This window comes from Selaginella moellendorffii, unplaced genomic scaffold (genome assembly GCF_000143415.4).
Source record: "Selaginella moellendorffii unplaced genomic scaffold, v1.0 SELMOscaffold_90, whole genome shotgun sequence".
Lineage (NCBI taxonomy): Eukaryota > Viridiplantae > Streptophyta > Lycopodiopsida > Selaginellales > Selaginellaceae > Selaginella > Selaginella moellendorffii.
Genome location: NW_003314351.1, coordinates 355,501 through 374,446, shown reverse-complemented (window position 1 = coordinate 374,446; position 18,946 = coordinate 355,501). Strand labels below are relative to the sequence as shown.

The 18,946-nt window shown below is 47.6% G+C and overlaps 4 protein-coding genes across 10 annotated transcripts; 2 read left to right on the top strand and 2 right to left on the bottom strand.

Annotated features, from left to right (window-relative positions):
- Nucleotides 1–3,037: 3,037 nt before the first annotated feature.
- On the bottom strand, nt 3,038–3,930 carry LOC112341781. Its single transcript, XM_024662488.1, has 2 exons — nt 3,871–3,930; nt 3,038–3,836 (listed from the first exon to the last, which is right to left on the bottom strand). Exons 1-2 carry the CDS (start codon nt 3,928–3,930, stop codon nt 3,249–3,251), a joined length of 648 nt encoding a protein of 215 aa, XP_024518256.1. The 3' UTR covers nt 3,038–3,248.
- Nucleotides 3,931–4,003: 73 nt separating this feature from the next.
- Nucleotides 4,004–6,727, bottom strand: LOC9639024 (protein arginine N-methyltransferase 1.6). Its single transcript, XM_024662510.1, has 13 exons — nt 6,404–6,727; nt 6,147–6,354; nt 5,961–6,086; nt 5,749–5,904; nt 5,580–5,698; nt 5,451–5,515; nt 5,151–5,398; nt 4,879–5,097; nt 4,749–4,822; nt 4,595–4,688; nt 4,413–4,541; nt 4,247–4,355; nt 4,004–4,184 (listed from the first exon to the last, which is right to left on the bottom strand). Exons 1-13 carry the CDS (start codon nt 6,598–6,600, stop codon nt 4,054–4,056), a joined length of 1,875 nt encoding a protein of 624 aa, XP_024518278.1. The 5' UTR covers nt 6,601–6,727; the 3' UTR covers nt 4,004–4,053.
- On the top strand, nt 6,641–7,731 carry LOC112341793 (pentatricopeptide repeat-containing protein At4g02750-like). Its single transcript, XM_024662509.1, has 3 exons — nt 6,641–7,245; nt 7,328–7,580; nt 7,681–7,731. The coding sequence occupies exons 1-3, from the start codon at nt 6,641–6,643 to the stop codon at nt 7,729–7,731; spliced, it is 909 nt and encodes a 302-aa protein (XP_024518277.1).
- Nucleotides 7,732–16,695: 8,964 nt separating this feature from the next.
- On the top strand, nt 16,696–17,721 carry LOC9639023. 7 transcript variants are annotated; one of them, XR_002990677.1, is made up of 4 exons: nt 16,696–16,777; nt 16,899–17,222; nt 17,271–17,433; nt 17,495–17,721. XR_002990677.1 is itself a non-coding variant. In XM_024662487.1 (4 exons), the coding sequence occupies exons 1-4, from the start codon at nt 16,780–16,782 to the stop codon at nt 17,544–17,546; spliced, it is 597 nt and encodes a 198-aa protein (XP_024518255.1). In that variant the 5' UTR covers nt 16,738–16,779; the 3' UTR covers nt 17,547–17,721. The 7 variants fall into 7 exon arrangements, 5 of the variants coding, with proteins under 5 accessions (XP_002988763.1, XP_024518254.1, XP_024518251.1 ...); XM_024662487.1 differs by having other exon boundaries at nt 16,738–16,837; XR_002990676.1 differs by having other exon boundaries at nt 16,700–16,777; nt 17,271–17,721.
- The last annotated feature ends 1,225 nt before the right edge of the window (nt 17,722–18,946 follow it).

The window sequence follows — 18,946 nt, the reverse complement described above, 5'->3', positions numbered from 1 at the left end:
ATGAGCTCAGGTCATCAGTTAAGGGAAATGAATACAGAGACATGGAAATGATCAGGTCGATTCACGGAGAAGATTTAGAGGAGGTACTAGAGTTTCAAAAGAACTTTGGCACTAGTCTTTTGGAGGGTATAAGGACCAGGTTACAGGACTCTGAGGCGACTGGTATTCTCTCCAAGTTCCACTTTTTAGCTCCTATCAACTTACCTTCATCAGTGCGTGAGTTGAAAGCTTTTGGTAAGTTTGAGGTTCAGGAACTTGGAAAGTTCTACACAGGGATGATCAATGAAGCAGAGCTGGCTGAAGAGTATAGTTTATGGAAGATAATAGCTTCCGAGGAGTGGAAGGGGAAAACTTTCGTGGATGTTTGGGGAATGATTTATGCTCACAGTATCTGGACGAAGAAGTATCCCAACTTGCTGAAGTTGGCAATGGTCGGCATGGTTCAATGCTGCAACATTGCATCATGTGAGCGTGGGTTTAGTAGAATCAACTTGGTGAAGAATAAGTTTCGAAACCAAATGGGGACAGAGATGGTTGACGAGCTTGTGAGGATCTCTATTGAGGGTCCGCCAATAGCTGAGTTTGATTTCGAAACAGTGGTGCAAGCATGGAAGGAAGGTGCAGCTTATAGGCATATTTATACAAGCTAAAGTGACGGTTTGTAGATGTTTAACTTCCTTATAGTTTTCATATATTAAGGAATTTATCCGAATGAGATTTCCTCTTTTAAGGATTATGCCGGTACAAAAAAAATATATCCTATTCATTTTAAGTATTCAAGGATTTTTTCCAGTACACTAAAAATACTTTGTTACACACTGGTTCTCTGCGTAGCCTTACACCGCAGATGAAGTTGCTTGTGTTCTCGGCCTGCATTCTTGTTCTCTTCTCGTGCCATGGACACGCAGTGATTTCTGTGCAGCAAGGCGATCTGTCGGAGGTGGACAGCTCCATGGCGATCCTGAGAATGAGCGGCGACTCCCTCCACAAACAGGTATGGTGGCAGTTCCTCCCCCTCCAGGACAGGCGTCCCGAGGCCTTTCTCCGGTACATGGTTGGCGCTGTACACAACCAGTCACGCTGCGATTTTGGGCACGAAGACCAAAATCTGACGGATCGGGCTAAATCGGAGATCAGGCAGAAGAAGGGTCTGTTAGGCACGAGGGGAGCAGCCATTGCAGAGTACCAGTCCGTCGACCACATCAAGAGCCTGGGAACGATGCGTGTCACAGTATGGATCCTGGCTTACTTGTGTGTTGGCGACAACACCAAAGATGACAGTAAGGCTTGCGACAGTGTGGCTCCAGTCATACTCACTACGATCGGGGAGAAGCCAGCGTTTAGAACAGTCTGGGAGGTGTCCGAGTCCATAAGAACCTCTAAAGAGAATGGAGAAGATAAGTTTAGCCAGACAGTTAGCAACTCTTTAACAGCAAGAATTCTCGAGCTCTCCAGCAACAGCCGCCAAGTCAAGTTGCTCAACAGCTCGGATGTGAAAATCAAAAGCTTTCAAGATGGCACACTTATCTCCTGCTCAAACAAGACGAGGACTGACAGTAAAACCAGCGCTAGACGTAATTTAATGTACGGAGATGAAGATGAAGATGCGACGGGAAGTTCCGGAGTTAAATCGGTGATAGATGAGACGGGAAGTTCCAGAAATAAAACGCTGGTGGGAAGTTCCGGAACGAAACAGATGATAGATGCGACGGGAAGTGTCGGAGATAAACAGATGGCGTCCAGAGATTTTTCAACCGCGGGGCAGGCCTGGAGGGTGCAGGCCCAGAGGGTGCAGGCCGAGACAATACTGGGCATAAAAGCTGTCGTGAAGAAAGCTTCTGACGCGGGTTACTATGCAGTGGAGAGATGCTATCAAATGGACGACAAATTCAACAGCACAAGTAGCAAGCAATACTGCCGGGTTTTGGGAATGGAGCAGCCACTAAATTTTCTAGGAGAGGAAGACAATATCAGCAAATGCGAGCAACAAGTACACACACCTGTTTTAGCGTCTGGCTCGACGGGAAACTTTGTTGCATGCTCAAACTCTAGCGCCGATGGCGAAGGCTACCTGTGTGTCCAAGGCAATGGGAACCGAACAGACGTGCTATCGCTGTTCCACCGATTATATCCACCTCCGGCATCCTGGAGGAACGACACAAACTTTTCAGAAATAAACAATGTCCAAGGCCTTACCGACTGTGTGGTGCCAGCAGCGAGAGATATGTGCCTGGCAGGCACCGATTTCATCCCATCTTTCAATGATACCATAGATTCCGAGGTCGGTATCCTTGAAGCATACCTCTTCCAGCTCAAGAACCTGTACATCCAAGCTCACAGCTCGGCTCTCAACCTGGAACAAGGAGCCGCCACGGATTTCTGGGTGGCAGCCATCGCTCTTCCCAGCACTTTCATCGCCGTGGTGGCTACTACAGAGCCACTCACAAATTCACAGCTAAGTCGCCTTCGTTCAAAAAACTTGAGAAGGAAAACCCGCTACCTCAAGACCGCACTGCTGTTGATCGCCAACTTGCTGCTGGCCATCGTCTCCTACTCGGCTGTCATCGCCATGATGGGCACAGAAATGCAGAGGCAGGCGAAGTTCGTGACCTGGGGACTCCACGCCGACCAAGTCCAGATCACGCAGCGTGGTCTCCAGGTGCTCGCGGTTATTCAGGGAGAATCCACCTACAAGTCCAAATCCCTCCTCCTGGCGTGGATTTCCATCGCAGCGCTGCTGCCAATCGTGGCACTGATCACCGTCCGCCGCTGCATGCAGGTGTTCGAGATCCAGGAGCTGCTGCAGAAGGGGAGAGCGCACAAGTTGGAGTTACCCGGCGACGAAGCGGGCGACGACCTGCGCGCAATCGAGATGACGAGGGCGCAGCACGAGGACCTCAAGAAGGCCATGGAGAGGGCGCAGCACGAGGACCCCAAGACGGCCATCGAGAGCGGCAGCAAATGCAGCAGCGATGAAATCGAGATGACGAAGGCGCAGCACGACCTCAGCGGCAGCAAATGTAGCGGCAGCCCAAAAAGAGAAAAAAACACAAGTTTGAGTTTAGAACATTCCATATTTAGATCTACCTTTTCTAAGATAAAGTCATCGTGCCATAACTCTTGGGCCGCCACCTTTCCGGTTGACAATGTCGCGCCGCTCAAAAGGGCCTGGTTCGCTGGGGGTAACCAACACGTGGCACGTGGTGAAACGGCTACTGCTGGCCCTGCGTGTTCTTCGAGTGGGGACTTCAAGATCGTTCGCTACTCCATGAACTTGGGCCATCAATCGAGTGATTATCTCCGCTACGGTCACATGGTGTCCGCCATGCAGCAGCAAAATCTCCTCCAGAGCATCGTCCAGGTCCAAGCTTTCGACTCGCGGAGCTAACAGCGCATGGAAGGAGTCGGACGTGAGCGTCGTCGAGTCGTGCCGGGATCACGACGCGCTGCGCGGCGTCTGGGAGTCGGGCAAGTGGATGCCGGCTCCTTCTTCTCCCAGAAAGGGATCGAGTGGCCTCTGGTTGACGACAGTGACCACCACCAGTTTGTGCTGTGCGGCGCAAGATTCTCGACTTCTGGCACTTTGATCGCAGCGCAGCCATTCTCGGGCCGACAAAGTGCTGGATCGTGGATGTGCCCACGTCTTCCGGGCGTGTAATGTTGTGGATGGAGTGGTGGTGCTGGAGCTCTGCCTTATGACGATGACGATGACGAGGAAGACGAAGGGGAGTGGGAGGAAGACCAGCCTGGAGAGAAGAGCATGGGCCCGGAGCAAGAGGAGAGAAAATGCCAAACAAGGAAGGACTTGATGAAAAGCAACAGGAAGAGAACAAGATTTTGGTGGTGTATAATTCAGCAAGAGAACAAGATTTTGGTGGTGTATAATTCAGCAACTGCGAGGTGGCGGAATTTACCGTACATCAAGAGCATCCGGTATGACGCTCTTTACTTCAGGCTCAACAACACTTCAAGGACGAACAAACAAAGAACTTGAAGCACAAGAGATAGGAACTATATGTTTGGAATTTACCTGATGTTGATTTAAAAGTTTTCCTAAATGCAAAGAAGAGTTTGTGGCTTCAGACCACGCGAGTGATGCTGATCTCTCCAGTCTGTGAATCGAAGGACGCGTTGAGCTCTAAAGTCTCCGTGGCTTGCAGTGGCTTTCGGAAAAGCTTGACGCCCTGCTTCCAGCCTAGACGTAAAACGAAACTCCTTGAGATGAGATGGAGAGAATCTTACTCACTTGGATTTAAAAGTCCCGTTGAAAGTACCAAATCCTTGTTCTCGGGATCCATCACCCAGTCCATCCACAGGACAACTCCATGGCAGAGCCCAGTCTTTACAACGCTAACCTGTGCAAAAGTAGCAGAAAACATTAAGTGGTACCAAAGAGGACAGAATTGAATAACCTTTGCAAATCCACTTAGACTCTGAATTTCCTCACGCATGTTGAACTCGAGCAGCGAAAACGGTTTTGTCAATGACCTGTGATCAAAGCCATCGACTTCTTCAAGGCGACAGCGGCTTTGCCACAAATCCTGATTTAGCCAACATGAAACCAAAGTCACTGCAGAGAAAATAATCAACTTACAGGAAGATGACAAGCCATCCCATAGAGAATTCCAAAGCAGGGAACTATAATAGGGTTCTCTGATAGCAACGGACTTAGCGTCGTTCTCTCGTACCTGGATTCTCACTGCTTTAAAACAACTTCCAACTCTTTAGAAAACGAAACGAAAACGAACCAAAACCGAAGCTGCTTCCACGGCAACGCATGCTCGTACGTGGCGTAATAAGGCTCCCCTAGAAGAACATCCACCTGTCGCGAAAAGAAAGAAACCCGTCCATATCCAATGGAGTTGCAAGACTGTATACTTTATGCCCCTTGAAATCGTCCCCAGTGAGATGCTTGACGTCTTTGTGTATAGTAGACAGCTTGCTCGCGACGCTCTCCAAGTACTTCAAGCCATCTCTTCTACAGCCTGGAAACAAGCCAGCCACATGGCAGGATCCATGCGGTGTAGATAGAGCACACACGGCGCTCATCAGGCCGTCATCCCGAATGAGACAGTTTCCAAGTTCTCGTTCTCCAAGCTGGACAGAAAGAAAAAGAAACAATCGTACTCACAGATTCAAAACACACTTACAGCTTTCTGAATGGCAGACTGTATGATAGAACGCCTGCTACCGTCACCAAGCATGCGACACCTTTGTAGGCTCAGCTCGAAACCAGACGCTGAACTATTACAGCATACACCACCATTGATGTCATACCGCACTGACGCTTCATCATGGCTGACTACGACGCGAAGCTCCGACTGCTCCTCCACCGAAACACCTTGTCCAGGAAGAAACCACACACATTGTTTCCAATGGTCACACCACTCGCTTGCCCCTGAGAACACAAATCTGCGGAGTTACTCAAAGAATCGAACAGGAAAACAAACCTCTGATCCAACGAGGAGCAGTTGAGTAGCAAACCAGGCCATCTTTGTCAAGCTGCAGCACCCACCTTGTCAAGTTCAAGCAGAGAAGAAAGCGAACCAAGAAGTAGCGAATCCGAGCAAGTTTCGTACCATGAAACTATTGCGTGAGCAGTCCCAGAGAAGTTGACATGCACGGCTTGATTAAATTCTCCACGCACATCTGGAGCTCTATAGAAGTCAAGAACGAAGGCCTCAAACGGCTCGGAAAGCTGCAGCGCCACGGGTTTTGGTAACTTGTAAGAGAACTCTACTAAATTACCAGCTTCATACCGGGGATTTCATCAACGTGAAACGCATGCTGTCTGTGCTTGAAGTAAGAGTAGAAATCATTGGGAGCGAAAGCCAATCCGTCCTGCAGCCGGTCTTCTACCCCTTGAAGGTCGTGCAATCTCCAGAGAAAGTCGCTCTCGACTAGCTAAGAGAAAGAAGTAAACTCAACACTGAGCTAAGAAAAAAGACTTTGCTATATACCTGGGCATACACAGTAGCTCGATATGGCACTGTGGCAGCATTAGGCCGGAGTAAATGCTCATGAGCGTGCCTTAGACTTGGAATGATCCCTTCTCCAAGCAACTCCGAGTCTAAAATCTCACACACCTGGAGAGACAAAGAGTCCAGAGGAAACGAAGAAGAAGAATGTGTACAGACTTAACGTACCAATGCATCGGCTTTGCTAGAGATGTCCACCCCGACTTTGATCTCATCCGAGCGCATATGGAGCAGCTTGATCGCTCCCATCGTCCCATTGTCTCGGCAAACTTTGCGAGCCAGCTTGTACATTGGAAGAAAAGATTCGCAAGCAGTCACCTGGCACTGCTCTTCCATTGCCCGCCAAGCCATGAGCGACAAGAGCCCAGTGCCAGCACTGTCAAGAACGAGCTCAGGAAACGAAAGAAGGATCTCTCTAGCCTCACCCAATGTCCAGGACATGGCCATGGCGGCCGAGCTTCGCGATTGCTGAAGAGAATGCCCTGTTCCTGGCGCGATCATTCAGCATGTCAAGATACGAGCTCTCTGCCAGGGGATCGCTCGCATCGCCGCCGTCGCCTCCATCGCCAACGAGAATCCATTCGCTCTCCCCCGTGAGCGCATTCACCCGCTGCTGGAGCATTGCTTCCTTCTAAAACCCTAAACTCACAAAGAATGAAAGAATGACTGGGTGCTTGGAGCTCATCCATTGCTGTGCAACTCCATCTCAAGCTCTCCAAGCTCACTCCAGGATCCAATCCATCACTAGCGGCGACATCTTCCTTTGCAACAAGCTCATCCAGATGTACGGGAGGTGCTCTACTGTCTCTAATGCCCGCCGCGTGTTTGACTCGCTCCCCAGAAAAGATTCCTTCTCCTGGGATCTCCTGCTCAATGCCTACGTACTGAACGGGGTTTTGGCGGAAGCCCAGAGAATCTTTGCCCCACAAGAGCGTCATGCCTTGGAATGTGCCCTTGGCGGGATATGCCCGGACTGGGCATATGCAAGAGTGCGTCAAGATGTTCGAGTCTGCGGCATGCTCCGAGAATGGACGGCTGGATCTCTCCCAGCAGCTGTTTGGCAGTATTCCTTTGATGTGGCGACGTGGAATGGCATGCTGGCAGCGTATGCCCGTGCCGGTCGTGTAGAGGAATCTACAAACTTCCTAGAAGAGATGCCAGAAAGAAGCCTGGTTTCATGCACAACAACCATGTTTTTAGGGACATTGTCTCCTGGAAACTCAATGCTTGCGGCATATGCCAGTCACAGTTGCATAGAGCAGTCAACGTGCGTGTTTGAGAAAATGCCACAGAGGGATCTTGTGTCATGGACCACAATGCTGCTCTTGAAAAGCAAGTGTGGCGTACAGAATCGAGGAGATACAGCACAACTTCAACCCCGTGCCAGAGCAAGGCCTTTTCTTCAACACAATGCTCTCGGCATATTCTCAGCATGGGCATCTGACCAAGGCCATAAGAATGTTTGTAAGTCTCCCCCAACACGAATCTGCCACGTGGAATACTGTGCTGACAGTATATGCCGGTAATGGGCATCTGGGCAGAGATTTGAAGCTGCTGGCCCTGATTCCCGTGCCTGACATGGTTTCATATGCCGGGATGCTGGTAGCCCTAGCTCATTTGAGGCATTGGAACTGTTTGGTTCTCTAAAGACACTCCACCTCCCGGACTTGACGTGCTTTGTTTTGGGTCTGGTGGCTTGCAGCCATACTGGAAATGTGAGGCGAGGAAGGTAGTGCCTTTGCTTCAGTGGTAGCAGACTATGGAATGGAGCCAATCGATGCTTTGTGGATCTGTTGGGCCGGTCAGGGCATCTTAATGAGGCCATTGCAAACCTGCCATATTTTCCAGATGTTTTGGAGTGGACTAGCTTGCTTGGGCCAGCTATAGAGTCTTACAGAACGGGGGCTGTGCTGCAAACATGGTATTCAGGATGAATCCAGAGCAGGGAGGAGCATATGTATTGTTATCCACACTTTTGAACCGGTAACACTGACATGATCATCATCGTACAAGTAACTTTTCTAGCTAGCGGATAGTGGTCATTTTGTAGCATTTGGAATGTAGAAAGGCTGACATGGGAAAAACAAGAGAATTAATCCTATGTTACTAGTGTAGAAAGAAAAATATATTTTAAAGATTATTCCCACTATGAGTGCATGGAATATGAAAAGGGAATACAAATTAGCCCAAAAACCTTAGTTTATATACAGGAGCAAGTGGTCCGGATTGAAACCAATCCAACGGCTACCAAAATCCCACTACGCTAATATTAGTATATGGCATCGTAGCCATACACTTGGCCCTCACATCATCCCCTCCTCTCGGAATAATGGAAGGTCGTCAGGGTTCTCTTGTAGATGGGCCGGGATCTGGAGGAACGTCAGGAGGAGGCATCGGTGGATTTGTAGACGGTATTAACTGCTCTTGATCCCTTTGTATGAAGCGTTTTAACCGTTGCACATGCACAATCTCCGGAGGATTGGCTTGTTGAACATCATGCCGAACCTCATAAACTTGTGGTCCAACTTGCCGCAACACCCGATACGGTCCTTTCCACTGCGCAAGGAACCCCTTAGATAAACCACGTACCGTAAGATGGGGAAAATGGACTAACACCAAATCATCCACTTTGTACTCCGCAGGTGGACGATGATGGGAATTGTAGCGCCGTTGTTGTCCCACTTATACGCGGCCTAAGTGTTCAGCAGACTCTGCTCAGACAAGTGGAAGAATGCTTGTCAAATATTGATCCCATGACCTAGCATCAGGAGCTCGTGGCAATCGCGAAGGTAAACCCAACTCTGTTGGTAATATTGGATCATGACCATATAGAAGTTTATATGGTGAAGCACCAACAAAACTCTGCACCCCTGTGACATAGGCATACCGAAGAAACGGCAAATAACCATCCCAATCCGAATGCTGAAAGTTCACATACTTCGCAATCATCCCTTTGAATGTCCGAACGAGCCGTTCCACCAGACCGTCTGATTGTGGATGATAAGCACTCGTAAAAGTGTGGCGTATCCCCAATTGAGATGTCAAAACATGAAATACCTCAGCCATAAATGCAGGACCATTATCCGAAAAAATCCGCTCTGGACAAGAATGCTAGAACACCACTCGATTGAGGAGGAAGTATCCAACAATAGTTGCAAAGGCACTAGCAAGAGCACCAACTTCCACCCAACGAGTCAAGTAGTCAGAAGCAATAACAACATACTCATTGCCAACAGTCGATCGTGGAAAAGGTCCCATAAGATCAAACGCCACCAACTCAAACAGACGAGAAACTACAATTGACTCCAACCGTCCTTCCGCAGCACAAGGGGGAGTATTACGAGCTTGGCACCAAACACAGCTACGCACATACCGGATAATATCACGTCGCATCTCTGGCCAATAGAAAGATCTGCGCAGCTTCTCGGTGACACAACGGTGTCCTATATGACCACCTAGAACAGGAGAATTATGGTAGGCATGGAGAAACCACGGAATAAACACCAAAGGCACCATCAGCCGTAAATGATCATCGGGATCCGTCCCCACAAAATAAAGAAGGCCATCTTCAAGGCGATATTGAGAATGTAAATGCCGGAAAAGCAAGTCATCAGCAAGTGATGCAGGATTCTCAAACCCATCTCGAAGTCTTCGAATCCACAGCTCAATCTTTTGAGCCTCGCGAACCTCATCAAGAGAAGGTAGATCTTGCTTTGCACCCTGTGAACACTGAACGTCAAGGATAGCAACCGCCGACGGCACAGAATCCTCATCTAGAAAATCCACAGATGCTGGAACAACAGGTTTGTCAGAAACATGAGAAGTGAGTGGAGAAGGAAGAGGAGCTCGAGAAAGGGCATCAGCATTAGCCATAGAACTCCCTGGGCGATGAACAACATCGAAATCATATATCTGAAGCTTCAAAGCCCATCGAGCCGTACAACCAACCAGGTTCTTCTGCTTTAATAATGAAGTAACAGCAGCATGGTCACCTCAAGTAACGTCCGAGAACCATGTAGATATGCATGAAGTTTCTCGAAACCCCAGACTGCTGCTAAACACTCCTTCTCCGTCGTGGAGTAGTTCATCTCCGCTGGTTGTAATGTGCTTATGTATGCAATGGGATGGCGCTGACCAGGCACACTTGAGCTCTCTTGCATCAACACACCTCCAAGACCAATGTCAAAAGCATCCACGCGCAAAATAAAAGGCCGAGTGTAGTCAGGATATGCCAAAACTGGAGGAGTCGTCAATAGCTCTTTGAGATTCACGAACGCCCGCTCACAATCCGGAGACCAGATGAAAGATGATGTTGATGACTTTAGCAACGCTCGCAATGGTGTAGTGCGATCGGAAAGATGATCCACAAAACGACCAAGATACTGCACCTTACCCAAAAAGCACTGCACATCATTCACACACTTCGGTGTAGGGAACTTTAGAATAGCTACAAGTTTGTCAGGATCAACTTGCAAACCCTCACGAGAAATACGGTACCCAAGATAAGTTGTGTCCTTGGACCCAAACACGCACTTTGACCGCTTCAGCTTTAAACCAACGTCGCGTAGCCGATCCAACACTTTATAAACATCACGAACATGCTCCTCCCACGTCCCCTTTGAGTGGATCAAGACATCATCAATGAAGTCAGCCGTCACCTCCGGCATATCGCAAAGAACCTCGTCCATCATCCGCTGAAAAGTTGCTGGAGCATTGTTCAAACCAAACGGCATCACCAAGAACTCGTACAGACCAAATGGTGTACGAAAAGCAGTCTTAGGAATATCTTCTTCGACCATCGGTACTTGCCAATACCCAGAAGCAAGATCTAGCTTGGTGAACCAACGACTTTGCCCCAGACGATCCAAGAGATCAGCAGTGTGAGGAAGAGGGTACACGTCCGGGATCGTCACTTCATTTAACGGACGATAGTCGATGCAGAAACGAATACTACCATCAGGCTTCGTCACAAGATGAGGTTCATATGCCCAAGGACTCCGCGACTTCCAAATAACACCCTTCTCTAACATCTCCTTGACGTTTGCACGTAAAATCTTGATCTCCTTGGGTGACCGACGACAAACAGGAACCTTGATTGGACGAGCATCCCCGGTTGAAATGGGATGACGTGTGGCAATCTTGGCCCCAGACGATAGGTCAAATTCAAAGAGATCAGAATACTCCTTCATGAGCCGATCAACCGCTGCAACACAAAGATCATCGGAGAGATCGGGAAAGGGAAGAGTAGAACAAGATGGAAACACAAGAGGAAACAGTGGGGGAACAAAAGTAATGGAAGTAGAGGTAGAAGTAGAGGGACGAAGGGGTACGGAAGTGAGAGGAATGGATGAAACATAAGGAAGTATGAGACAAGGGGGAGAAGACTCAAAGTCACACTTGGCATGATTGCGCTGCAACCAATCCATACCAAGAATGAGGTCAAAAGCTTGACTCGGCACCACCCGCAACGACAGCAACTCAAGCTCGAGATTGCCCACACGCACAACTAGGTCCGCCTCATCTTGTGCACATGCATGTGTACGGCCGTTGCCATAAAGAATGAAAACTGGATCCGCCGCACGACGCAAGTGTAGACGACAACGTGTGGCAACAGGTCGAGCAATAGAAGATAAACTCGAACCTGTATCAACCAACATGGAGAGAAGAATAAGAGACCTCTTGTTATAAAAACGAGCTTGGAAAGTAAACACTGGATGAACCGGTGCCGAGTGAACCCCTTGATGATACTCCCGAAAGAAAGATGGAGGGGTCACTAACTTATTCGCGCAAGGTCCCTCCATTACTCGTGCGACTCCTCGTTTCCCGAATGCACCTCGGTATCCAAACCTTCCACCGCAGCAGCACCAACGGGACGTTGCTGACGCCAAGGTCTCCACCCAGGAAATGGAGGTCGCCAATCCGGAAAGCGCTGACAACGCCGATAAGTATGACCAATTTCATCACACGTCCAGCAACGAACATCACGGCCACAACCACGTCCTCGCCCTTGTCCTTGGACTCGAGTAGCAGCAGCATCAACTTCCATGGGAACAGGACCATCACTCATAGGAAGTGGGGCTGAAGGACGTGTAACAAGAAGTGGAAGAGGCGACGTCTCATAACGTTGTGCCAAGCGAAGAGCATCGTCAAGAGTGGCAGGAGCAAGTGCATGCACAAGTCCGACAAGATCTTGACGAAGTGCTGGCCACAATCCGCTCCGACATATTTGGCTCCGCACGAAGCAAAAGACTTCGAAAACGAACGCCAAATTGCATCACCGACTCAGATGGCCTTTGGCGAAGACGATGCAATTGTTGGAAGGCATCATCACAATCATCGGCGTGTCCGAAGGCGCATTTGAAGACGTCTGGAAGAACACTCCAATCGCCACGAGTGGCTGCGCTCAATCCATTGTACCACTGCAATGCCGTCCCTTGGAGACATGTGGGGAACTCACGCAAATATCGAGCATCATCCCAAGAATGATATGTGGCAATCACCGTGAAGTGATCGAACCAATGGTACACATCATCCCCAGAACTCCCACGAAAGAACTCCGGCCGAACGCGAGGATTGGCACCAAGAGCAGGAGGAGTTGTACCATGTGCCGTGAACACCGCCATCAACTAAGTTTGGTTGTTCAATTGCAAGCGCATAGCATCAAGCAATTGAACCAACTGCTGCTCTAGAGTCAAAGGAGGAAATTGCAGATCGGCCATGAAGATGAATGAAAAAGAAAGAGCAAAAGAAGAGAAATGACAAAAAGCTGGAAAGAAATGGTAGATCTAAACAATGCAAAAAGCTAGATCTAAACCAAAATCCTGAAAGGAAAGAACAAAAGAAAGGAAATGGAAAAAGCTAGATCTAGACAATGCAAAAGCTAGATCTAAACCGAAATCCCAAATCCAAGCACTCCCCAGGGACAATCAAATGTGCCCCTCATCTCCACCAATGTGAGTGCATGGAATATGGAAAGGGAATACAGAAATGTGCATATCAATTAGCCCAAAAACCCTAGCTTATATACAGGAGCGAGTGGTCCGGATTGAAACCAATCCGACGGCTACCAAAATCCCACTACGCTAATATTAGTATACGGCATCGTAGCCGTACACTTGGCCCTCACACCACAAAAATATCAACATTTCAGATAAAAATGACACCACACTCTTGCGTATATAAGGTCATTGTTTTCATCAAGTCTTTTTTTGTTTTTTCCATGGCTTTCCGTTCATTCTTTTCAATTCTCCTTGATTCAAAGGTGGTGATAGTGCCAAAAAATTCAATGGCACTTGTGTTCCTCAGCAATCTTTAGCTTTACTGATTCACTCTCTGATACTGGCAACCGCAACCTTGAAGCAATTGCTGCTGGCGCTTTTAGTCTCTCTGGAAATTTGCCATATTGAGTGACACTTGGAAAAGCCACAGGGGATGGATATATTTGTATTGATTATCTAGCTTGTTCTCTCAAGCTTGGAGATTTTGAGCATCCTAGCTTGACTTACAATGGAACTTATTTTATGGGCTTGAATTTGGAGTGACTGTTCGTCCAACTAGTATTATAATACTTCTGTTCTCATGTTTTATCTACGCAAGTTTCAGGTTTTCTATGACATAAACAATATTACAACTTCATAAAGATAAAGCACTTTATTATATTGGTAATAATCCTAATTATGGTATGCAATATGGAAAATATCAATTCCATCTGTGGTGGCTGGCATTAAATCTAGTATTATGGATTTATATAATTCTGGTGCCAAACATTTTCTGGTGATGAATCTTCCTCGTCAAGATTGTTCTCGTGGCTATTTATAAGAGTTTGTTGATATTGGGGGTATGCAATATACAAATATTATTAAGCTATTTTGGATATCGTGAATGATATTAAAAATCAGAACGATGATATTGAACTATACTATTTTGATTGGTTCTCTGCACGCACTGAGCTTATGAAATATGGATCAATATGGATTTAAAACTTATAAAGTGGCTTGTTGCAGTGCACCAGGAGATGATTTTCCATTGCAACAATCCAATATTATGTGGATGCGGAACACAAAATGGTACACTATGTGATAATCGAAGTGCACATTTATCTTTTGATGGTTTAACATTTTTATGAGGTTTCTTCCAAGATTATCAACAATTATATTACTCCTAGCGTGACTTTGTTGGGTATCCTCTGAAATTTAATTCTTATAATTTCTATTATTTTATTTTAATAAGATAGCTTGGTGTTTTGGCTGATCGAGAGAGAATGCAGTTTCATCGAAAGTGGTAGGAATCCAGCAATGCGACATTGGCCGATGCACCTTGGCTTAGAACCGATATGAGCAAGAAATATGGCTGTGCATCGTTGTGAGGTTAAGCATGGATCGGTCTTTAACCGGTTTAGCGTAATACGTCTGGAAAAGAGCCCCTTGCGTCCGCCATTGTATGCTCAACAAATAAGAGATGGTTAACGAACAAAGGCTAAAGTCTTTTTTTTTAATCTTCCCTTTGCTTAATAATAATACGTATTTTTATACTGTCGTTTTAAACATCGTATGTACATAATCATAACAGCTGCGGCGGCGGCGGCGGCGGTGGTGGTGCCTCCGGGTAATCCAGTAGCTTCTCCAGCCGCAGCACTACGCCGCAGTGGTAAGGCACTGGATGCCGGTGGAGATACATGGGACTGATGGTCAGCCACGAGAGGCCATAAAATTCCGCTCCAAGTTGCTCTAGAACGTAGCGGATTTGCAGCTTGATGCCGCTGCTGCTCCCTGGCTTCCCTGTGCCCACACTGCTGCTGCTAGTGTTGCTGCTACTACCGGCGTTGTCACACAAGCCATTCCCACCCAGACGCATCCCTTGCATCTCCTGTCTCGAGCCTTGGAGGAGCCGAAGTGTGCTACGAGACCGTTCTGGAGCGTCCTCGGCCATTCCTCCTCCATGGAAACATGAACAACCTCGGCTCGTAGAGCTGTAGTCGGGCCGGAGATGACGTAGCCGGATGCAACGGGAGAGATGGAGCCTCTGCTCTGTATCCACTGTCCAAATGCCGTGGCGTTGGCTACGGACCATGTCGAAGCCGCTGGAATAAAGTATCAGTCAGCGAATACTTAAATACGAAAAAAACTTCTAGCTTACCAGTTGATTCGGTCAGGCTCGGCCCCTGCAATAACTCGTCACCAGACACCGTCCCCAAGGTTACACCGGCCAGCATCCCAGCATGAAAGTTGATCTCCGGCTTTGGGAGTAAACCACGCAAAACAAAAGAGGCCGAATCACCACGGGCCATGCTCTGCCAGTGAGGTTGTGTCTTGCTGGGAACTTGTAAAACTCGCGACGATCTGGAGAGAGGGCTTTGGATTCACCGTCAGAGGCGATAACTTCATCCTATGTAACGTTCCAAACACTAAACGTTTTCAAGCATTTAGAAAGCTCGTTCTCTCGTGGGCTGGCAGGACATATTTCAGATCACATGTACAGGCCAAAGCAATGCCAACGACAATTGCTATTTTGTTGTAGCCATGGTTTATGGACAGTGCCAAGTACGACATTGGTCCCATTACACCTACTGTGTTTGGACATTTTCAGTGAAGGTGCATTGGATTTGATGGATTTGATAGATATTCATAAACCAACTATTCCAGCTTGCAGGGATTAGGAACTCTCTAACTGCTTCTAGCTTGTTCAGCTCTCCTGAGATTCGACAGATATTAGTCACCTACAAGGCAGCATTCCTCTCAGCTTTCCGAGCATACTTCTGTTAAACTCCAATAAACTGGGAGGCCATCTTCTCGGGTGAGCCTTCCAAAAAATTTCAGCTCCAATGCGACCAACAACAGGTTTGAAGGCAGTGTTCCATCAAGGAACTTTAGCAGCAACCAAACAAGTTGTCTGGGAAGCTACCAACTCAATGTGAACCACTGTACCAACACCAATATGAGAATTGAAGAAACTCTTTGCGTCGAGTCCTTGTTATTGATCATGATTGGGTTCAATGGTTGACTCTTCCCCATGGCCTGGTTCAGTTAAAGTTTGCATTGTTAGTGCAAAATGGTCCTGGGATCCAAACTTTCAGCCAGCTGGAGGGATGGATGCTGTTGGAAAATGGCTGGACAGGCAGGACCTCCTACACTGGTGCCAGGTGCTCTACCAGTGAGCTACCTGCCTTGGTTGTGTGCATGTTCAGCTTAGTTCTAACAGATGCTGCCATTTACTCTATTTTATGAGCTCTCAACACAGGAGTAATCCAGCTTTCCCTACCAAAGAGCAAAAAATCGATCGGGGTAGCACCCCTGGTACAAGGGTTGCAAGTGGCATATAGACAATATATGTGACACAGAAAATGAATATAAAAAATCAAAATGGTCGAGACGAGCATTTTTCCAAAATAAATTGCCACCGTATGCAACTTGTTACCCTGCACCCTTGCAACCGTGCCTGATTGTTTTTCAGGCCTAGGCTCTCCAGCTTCGGTCCGCTCATTCTATCAAGGGCTGCAATCTTTACGTTTGCAACACTGGAGCTGATATTTGTTTTTGTGCTGAGACTGGGCATTGTTCCCGCATTTTACCGGTGAATCTTCGGAAAGCAAGCCACTATCTAATGCCAATTTGGCATTAGATGTCCTTTGGCATTGCCAAAGGACATTCAGCTCGCCCGTCGCATCCGTGGTGAGAGGGCTTATCTTATCGCATTGAGATATCCATTGTGTGGTGGCGAGCTGCTAACAAGGACACACGTTTTGAACATTTCTAAAGCACCAATGCTGGACTTCGAAAGCCCATCAGATCTGCAATAGAGAGGTATGGCTGGAAGTGGCAATCTCCCCGTGCTCGTTCTTCTTCTGTTGGCCTCGTTATCCTGTGAGAGAGATCTCCACTTGTATGTTACAGTCGATTCTAACTCGGACTCCTGTTCTTGCAGCTGCTCAAGGTGGCGTCGTCGAGGTTTGCTATGGTGACCTCACCTATACCGATTGCAGCAACTGCTGTAGTCTGAAGAAAGGTTGTGTCTATCTGCAACCTGGTTCAGGACAAGTCACTTGCATTGGCGGTGATTCAAGGGCTTGTACCCGGGAGTGCCAAGGTCCGAAGTTGGCCGTATGCCCATTGCCTTCATCAGGATTCCCAACATCAGGCATCAAGGTGCTCAAGGGAAAACTCCCACCCCGACAACCTGGATGCGGTTACTACAACATCGTTAACGGTGACCCCATCCCGCGGCTGGAGCAGCAGGGCACAGATCAAGGTAACCGCCTTGTTCATTATGTTCAGGAAGCTCAGCCCTCTCCGATAGAGCTCATGGCAGGAAGGAAGTGTAAGCTTGATTCGATTGTGGAGGTCTGCAATGCCGAGGTCTCCAAAGATAACTGTGGTTGCTGCTTCGGGAAATCCGGTTGCATCTACTTGGAGAATCCATCCGCAAACAGCACCTGCCTGCCTACTGAAGACCCCATGAGGTTTTGCGTCCAAGTTTGCCTGCCCACAGTGTCCATTTGTACCAAGTCTGTAACTTTTCAGGGCACCACCCTGCAGTCTTGCAGGAATGCACGCCGCAGCTGTGAGGACATGACAGAGGGCTGCAGTCTCTACGATCGCAACACCGGAGCTGATCTCTGCGCTGCAGGGGGTATCGCTCTGCCTGTCTAGTCTAGTTGCTGAAACTAGTTATGGGCATTACTATTATGAATGAATAAGGAATGTCCCTCCTTGGAGGGGCCGGTGTCAATGTCCGAAGTTACTCGCCATGCAATTTGTGATGAAGGAGTGTAGGAGAAATATTGTATCTTCCTCTGGATCGATAGGGAAGTAGAGCAGGTCCTTGAAGAAACCGATTCTTTGAGGTTGGGCTGGAAAAGTATCTTGGTCGCCAGCATCAACGTCAAATAGAGGCGCAAGAACGAGCAAATCTTTTGTGAATTTAGAAGTACAATGGGAACACAACATGAATCAGAATAAAGTAAGAAAGCAAGAAAGAAATTCTGGCTTAGATCACATTTTCTCCAATTATAATTTAACAAAGACTAAGCAAAGAGAAGGCTGTGCTATGTCTGACACTGGCTGTGGACAATACAAGGAGATTGAAGCGATTGGATTCTGAAATTGTCCCCCGTGTCGACGTTAAGTTAACAGTGGTAGGAGAAATGTTGAAGAGGTGTGGTGAGAAACCATGCGGACAGTAATATTCAGGATTAGAGCATTCTCCCAGACCCTTTTGTATGTGCACTTAGACATGTTGATAATTGTAATAATCTGCTTGCTAGTGATTTTTGCCAGGTTTGTGGACGATTTCGAAGTTGTATTCTTGTAGTAAAAGGAACCATCTTGATATTCGACCAGATAATCGGCTTGTTGATGGCTGGAGCTAGAATCCATTGTCCTTGAGCCAAAGTGGTTATGTCGTTGCTGGGAAGCCTAGGAATATGGTGTATGATGTATCTGAGGCGCCGGGGTGGATGAGCTGGCATCTTTCTCTTCAGATCAAAGTGCTTCCCCTGTTAGGGTTCTTGAGACCCGTAACTGTTGGTTGGCTGATCATGTGGCGCTTGATTGCTGGTGATAAATGGTAGAGATTTGTTGACCGAATTGATTTGGTTTGACTTGGCTTGATTGAAGATCAATGGTGGATATTGCTGATGAAGTTAACTCAAGTTCAACTGTTGATATCTGCTGAGGTGGCGTTGATCCAACGGTAGCTTGGAACTTATAATTTTTGCTGCTGTTTGTTGCTGAAGTTGGTGGATGAGTTCGTGTTGAGTCGAGTTGAGTTGTGTCTAACTGAGTTGAGTTAAAGTTTGGCTACCGGTGATTGTCGATTGTTGGTTTCAAGGTGTTTGTCGGTTCTGGTTGGAAATTTGCTGAGGTGCTGATGCTGAACATGTCAACGTGATATGGTCCAAGCTTGTTGAGGTTGACGATCTAGTGAAGTCTTCAGCAAGTGTGCTGACTTTGACAGTGCCATTGGGGTAGAGT

Excerpts from the sequence above, each read along its gene's own strand:
- LOC112341781 (XM_024662488.1), bottom strand. The coding sequence starts at position 3,930 with ATGCTCTTGATGTACGGTAAATTCCGCCACCTCGCAGTTGCTGAATTA. Across the intron at positions 3,837-3,870 it reads CTGAATTATACACCACCAAA|ATCTTGTTCTCTTCCTGTTG; the intron begins ATCTTGTTCTCT and ends TACACCACCAAA.
- LOC9639024 (XM_024662510.1), bottom strand. The coding sequence starts at position 6,600 with ATGCTCCAGCAGCGGGTGAATGCGCTCACGGGGGAGAGCGAATGGATT. Across the intron at positions 4,689-4,748 it reads TGGAAGCAGCTTCGGTTTTG|GTACGAGAGAACGACGCTAA; the intron begins GTTCGTTTTCGT and ends GTGAGAATCCAG. Across the intron at positions 4,185-4,246 it reads AACGGGACTTTTAAATCCAA|GGCGTCAAGCTTTTCCGAAA; the intron begins GTGAGTAAGATT and ends GGCTGGAAGCAG.
- LOC112341793 (XM_024662509.1), top strand. The coding sequence starts at position 6,641 with ATGACTGGGTGCTTGGAGCTCATCCATTGCTGTGCAACTCCATCTCAA. Across the intron at positions 7,246-7,327 it reads AGTTGCATAGAGCAGTCAAC|AATCGAGGAGATACAGCACA; the intron begins GTGCGTGTTTGA and ends TGTGGCGTACAG. Across the intron at positions 7,581-7,680 it reads TTTCATATGCCGGGATGCTG|CCATACTGGAAATGTGAGGC; the intron begins GTAGCCCTAGCT and ends GGTGGCTTGCAG.
- LOC9639023 (XM_024662483.1), top strand. The coding sequence starts at position 16,780 with ATGGCTGGAAGTGGCAATCTCCCCGTGCTCGTTCTTCTTCTGTTGGCC. Across the intron at positions 16,838-16,898 it reads TCTGTTGGCCTCGTTATCCT|CTGCTCAAGGTGGCGTCGTC; the intron begins GTGAGAGAGATC and ends CTGTTCTTGCAG.